Source organism: Tauraco erythrolophus, chromosome 15, assembly GCF_009769465.1.
Source record: "Tauraco erythrolophus isolate bTauEry1 chromosome 15, bTauEry1.pri, whole genome shotgun sequence".
Classification (NCBI taxonomy): Eukaryota; Metazoa; Chordata; class Aves; order Musophagiformes; family Musophagidae; genus Tauraco; species Tauraco erythrolophus.
The window spans coordinates 20,005,660-20,009,803 of record NC_141479.1 but is presented as its reverse complement, the minus strand read 5'-3'; the positions used below and the strand labels follow the sequence as shown (position 1 = coordinate 20,009,803).

Sequence of the window (4,144 nt, the reverse complement as noted above, 5' to 3'; positions counted from 1 at the left end):
GCAGGCGGAGGCGGTGGCCGCCGGCTTCTTCTCTCGCAGCAGCCGAACTCAGATCGCTTCCACCCGCTTCCCCCCCCCCCCCCCCGCCAACCCGCGCTCCATCCCGCCTCCCTGCGCACCCCCGCCCCGACCCTCCGCCTTCTGCAGCCGGGCTCGGATTTAGGGATAAAGTGGGAGGAGGAGGGAAAGCGGAGGGGGGGGGGGGGGAGTTGCGGGGGGGGGTCGTCGCTTCCATTTGTTTATCCACGGAGGGGTGAAGTCTCCCGGTGGAAAGAAACCCGGCCGGGAGGAGGCCGGGGGTAGGGGGGGTGAGCGGCGGCGAGCCCCCAGCAGCGTGGCCTTTTGGGGGGGCGCGTGGGGGAGGGTGGCGGAGGAGGGCCGGGGCTGGCCGCCGCGGACCCGGCCGTAGATGACTGCAGAAGCGCAGCAGGCTCTGTCCTCTCAGCCCCCTCCTCCTCCGGTGCAGAGCAGCTACGGCCCCATGTCCTCCGTGGCCGAGAAGCAGCCGCAGAGCTCGGCCATGGACGCCGCCTCCGCGGCGCCCGGCGGGGCGACCGGCAGCGCTCCGGGCAGCGGCGGTCCCAAGGCGAAGAAGACCAACGCGGGGATCCGGCGGCCGGAGAAACCGCCTTATTCCTACATCGCCCTCATCGTCATGGCCATCCAGAGCTCGCCCTCCAAACGCCTGACCCTCAGCGAGATCTACCAGTTCTTGCAGAGCCGCTTCCCCTTTTTCCGAGGCTCCTACCAGGGCTGGAAAAACTCGGTGCGCCACAACCTCTCGCTCAACGAGTGCTTCATCAAGCTGCCCAAGGGGCTGGGGCGCCCGGGCAAGGGCCACTACTGGACCATCGACCCGGCCAGCGAGTTCATGTTCGAGGAGGGCTCGTTTCGCCGCCGACCCCGCGGTTTCAGGAGGAAATGCCAGGCGCTGAAGCCCATGTACAGCATGATGAACGGGCTCAGCTTCAACCATCTCCCCGACAGCTACGGCTTCCAGGGCTCGGCCGGCGGGCTCTCCTGCCCCCCCAACAGCCTCTCCCTCGAAGGGGGCTTGGGGATGATGAACGGGCATTTGTCCAGCAACGTGGAGGGGATGGGCCTCGCGGGACACTCCGTGCCCCACCTGCCCGCCAACGGTGGGCACTCCTACATGGGCAGCTGTACCGGCTCCTCGGCGGGGGACTACCCGCACCACGAGAGCTCCGTGCCCGCCTCCCCGCTGCTCGCCGGCGGCGGAGTGATGGAGCCGCACTCGGTTTACTCCAGCTCGGCCTCGGCGTGGGCACCCTCCGCCTCGGCGGCCTTAAACACCGGCGCGTCCTACATCAAGCAGCAGCCCCTCTCGCCCTGCAACCCCACGGCCAACCCGCTCTCCTCCAGCCTTTCCACGCACTCCCTCGACCAGTCCTACCTGCACCAGAACAGCCACAATACCGCCGAGCTGCAAGGTAGGGCGCGGGCACGCGTGGGGCAGAACCGACACCGCTGCCACGGGGGTGGGCCGGGGTCTGCTGGCGGGGCGGGAGCACTCGGCGGCCACGCGTGGATCCCCGCCGCCCCGTGTCGTGGATGGTTTTAATGCACACCCCCCCCTCCAGGGAACAGGCCGCCGTGTCCCCCCCACGCTGCTCGCCTCCCTTCCCAGGGGCAACCGGGCAGCCGTCGGGGCGAGCCCCGATGGGAGACCCGCTCTCCGCCGCTGCGGGACTGGGAGCCGCTGGGCCGAGGCTCCGCTCCCCCGGGGTGCTGCTCTGCCGCCGGGGCCGCCCCAGGCCTACGACCGGTGGGCTCAGACAGGCGGGGAGCTGCGGGAAGGCGAGGCCGGGGATGCGCCCCGAGGGGTCTTCCACCTCCATCGAGAGCTGGAGGGCTCCGGAGGGAGAAAAGGGGGGGATTTCCCCACCGAGGTGTCCGCCATCCGTCCCTTCCCGTCCCCATCCCCGTCCTCCGCCACCAGCTCCTCTCGGGGTTGTGTTTTCCAGGCCCATCGCCTCCCTCCACCCTCCGCTCCTCCGCCCGTGCGGAAGTCGGTGGTCCGGGTCCCCCGCGCCTCGCAGCCCCTGTCCGGCCTCCCCCCCGGCCCCGGGATGGAGCTGCCGGGGATGGATTTGCCCTGGCTCCGGGGAAGCGGGGGTGGAGGTGGTGTTTTGGCCGGGAGGAGGCCTCGGGAGGGAAGAGGCCGACGTTGGGCTTCGTCCTGCGGCCCAAATTCACCTCGGGGAGTGGGGGGCCTGGGGGATGCCCTGGGAGCCGTGGCCCCGGCTGAAGGAGCAGGTTTTGGGGGTCTTCGCGCATCATCCCGGGCCAACAGGGGGAGTGGGAAGTGCCTGACCGAAACGGGTGTGAAACGGAGCGTTAGAGGGTCAAAAATACGAAGCGAAGCGGGAAAAAGGATCAGCCGGGTCGGTGCGGAGCGGCCGAGCCCGGGCACGGCACCGAGCCGGGCCGGGCCGGGGCCAGCGCCCGCCCGCGGGCAACCTCCTGCTCCCGGGAGGGTCCCGGCTGCGGGTGAGGGCACCCAAACCCCTGGAAAACGGAGCAAAAAATCCGTCCCGAGGAGCCACCGGGCCCGCCCGCGGCCTTAACCGAAATGCTCCGGATTAACACCCAAATTAACGGCGCCGGAGCGGCGGGGAGCGGGGTCCTCGGCCGGGCGCTCCTCCCCAGCGCACCCCAAATTTACGGGGCGTTTTTCTGCCCCGAGGTGGTGGCAGAAGCGGCCGGAACAGCCCCGCTCTCGGCGGTGTTTCGCCCTCGGCCTCTCTGCCCGGTCTCTGCCGCCGGCCCCGGTGAACGAGTGTGTTTTCCCCGCTCCGTACCCAGCGGACATTCCGCGCGGGCGGAGGCGATGGGAAAAAGCAGCCGGCACCTTCAAGGGGGCAAAACTGGGGAAAAAAATTAAACCCGACCCAAAGCAAATCCCGTCTCCTCGAAGCGCCCTTGGGCCGCGGAGTTTTCCTCCACCGCACCTGTCCGCGCCCGCGGAGCCTCGGGAGTGCCCGTGGATCTGTGTCCATGCAAAAATACACCCGATTTCGCGCTGAGACCCGGGGGCTGCGGAGGGTTTGGGGTTTTGGTGTTTGGTTTGTTTGTTTATTTAATTATTTATTTATTTATTTACCCCAGACGGCGGCTTTCTCCCCCGCCCTCCGCGCTCAACCTCTTTTACTAAATATAATTCCAATGGCTGACAATCTTTTCCCCCTCCCCGTCCCGCAGGCATCCCGCGGTATCACTCCCAGTCTCCGAGCATGTGCGACAGAAAGGAATTCGTCTTCTCTTTCAACGCCATGGCCTCCTCCTCCATGCATTCAGCGGGCAGCGGCTCCTATTACCACCAACAAGTGACATACCAGGACATCAAGCCGTGCGTTATGTGATACGGGGCGGAAAAAAAACACCTCCTGGGGATGGCAAAGTCTGACCCGGGCACCGAGCTCCCCCCCTCACCCCACCGCAGGACCCTCTCGGGGAGCCCCGGGGAGCGGGCGGGCGGCCCCGGGGCTGAGCCCGCCCCGCAGCTGAGCATCGGCCGGACCCGGCCTCCAACGCGGGTCTCGAATCACAGACGGTCTCTGCCTTCTTCTGCTTCTTCGCTTGGGGTTGGGGTGAGAGGAAAGCAAAAGCAAACTCCCCACCCAAAAAAACCCAAACCAACAAAAAAAAACCAACCCCGACTGCGAGTTTGGGTTAAGGGTTTGAAAAATGAGGTTTCGATGCTTCTTTAAAAAAAAAAAAAAAAATTAAATGGCTAATTCAGTTTTGTAGTTGGCGTTGAGTGATGCCACCATCCCGGCTGGTAGATGCGGAGCCGGATCGGGCTGGGGGGGCTGGTAAGGGTTCCTACCCCAAAGCCGGCGCATCCCGCGGTCCCTCCGCGCTGCACCGCGGACCGTCGGGGTCCCCAAGCCCCAACCTCCTCGGTCCCGTCTCGCTTCGAGCCCCTTCTTCTGAGAAATACCGTGGGTGTTTTTTTGGTTTTGTTTGTTTGTTTTTTAATTTTGGTTTTGGTGTTGTTTTTTTGTTTTGTTTTGTTTTTTTTTCCGGCAAACACCCAGAGGGCAAAAATCTCTCAGAGGGATTTTTTTTTATTATTATTTTTTAGGTATTAATGTTTTGGTGTTTAGGTTTGTTTTTTTGT

General features: G+C 65.0%; 1 protein-coding gene across 1 annotated transcript; it reads left to right on the top strand.

The window, feature by feature from the left end:
* The first annotated feature begins 409 nt into the window (after window positions 1-409).
* Window positions 410-3,383, top strand: FOXF1 (forkhead box F1). The gene is made up of 2 exons (XM_086621071.1): window positions 410-1,451; window positions 3,223-3,383. The coding sequence occupies exons 1-2, from the start codon at window positions 410-412 to the stop codon at window positions 3,381-3,383; spliced, it is 1,203 nt and encodes a 400-aa protein (XP_086477197.1).
* Window positions 3,384-4,144: the final 761 nt, after the last annotated feature.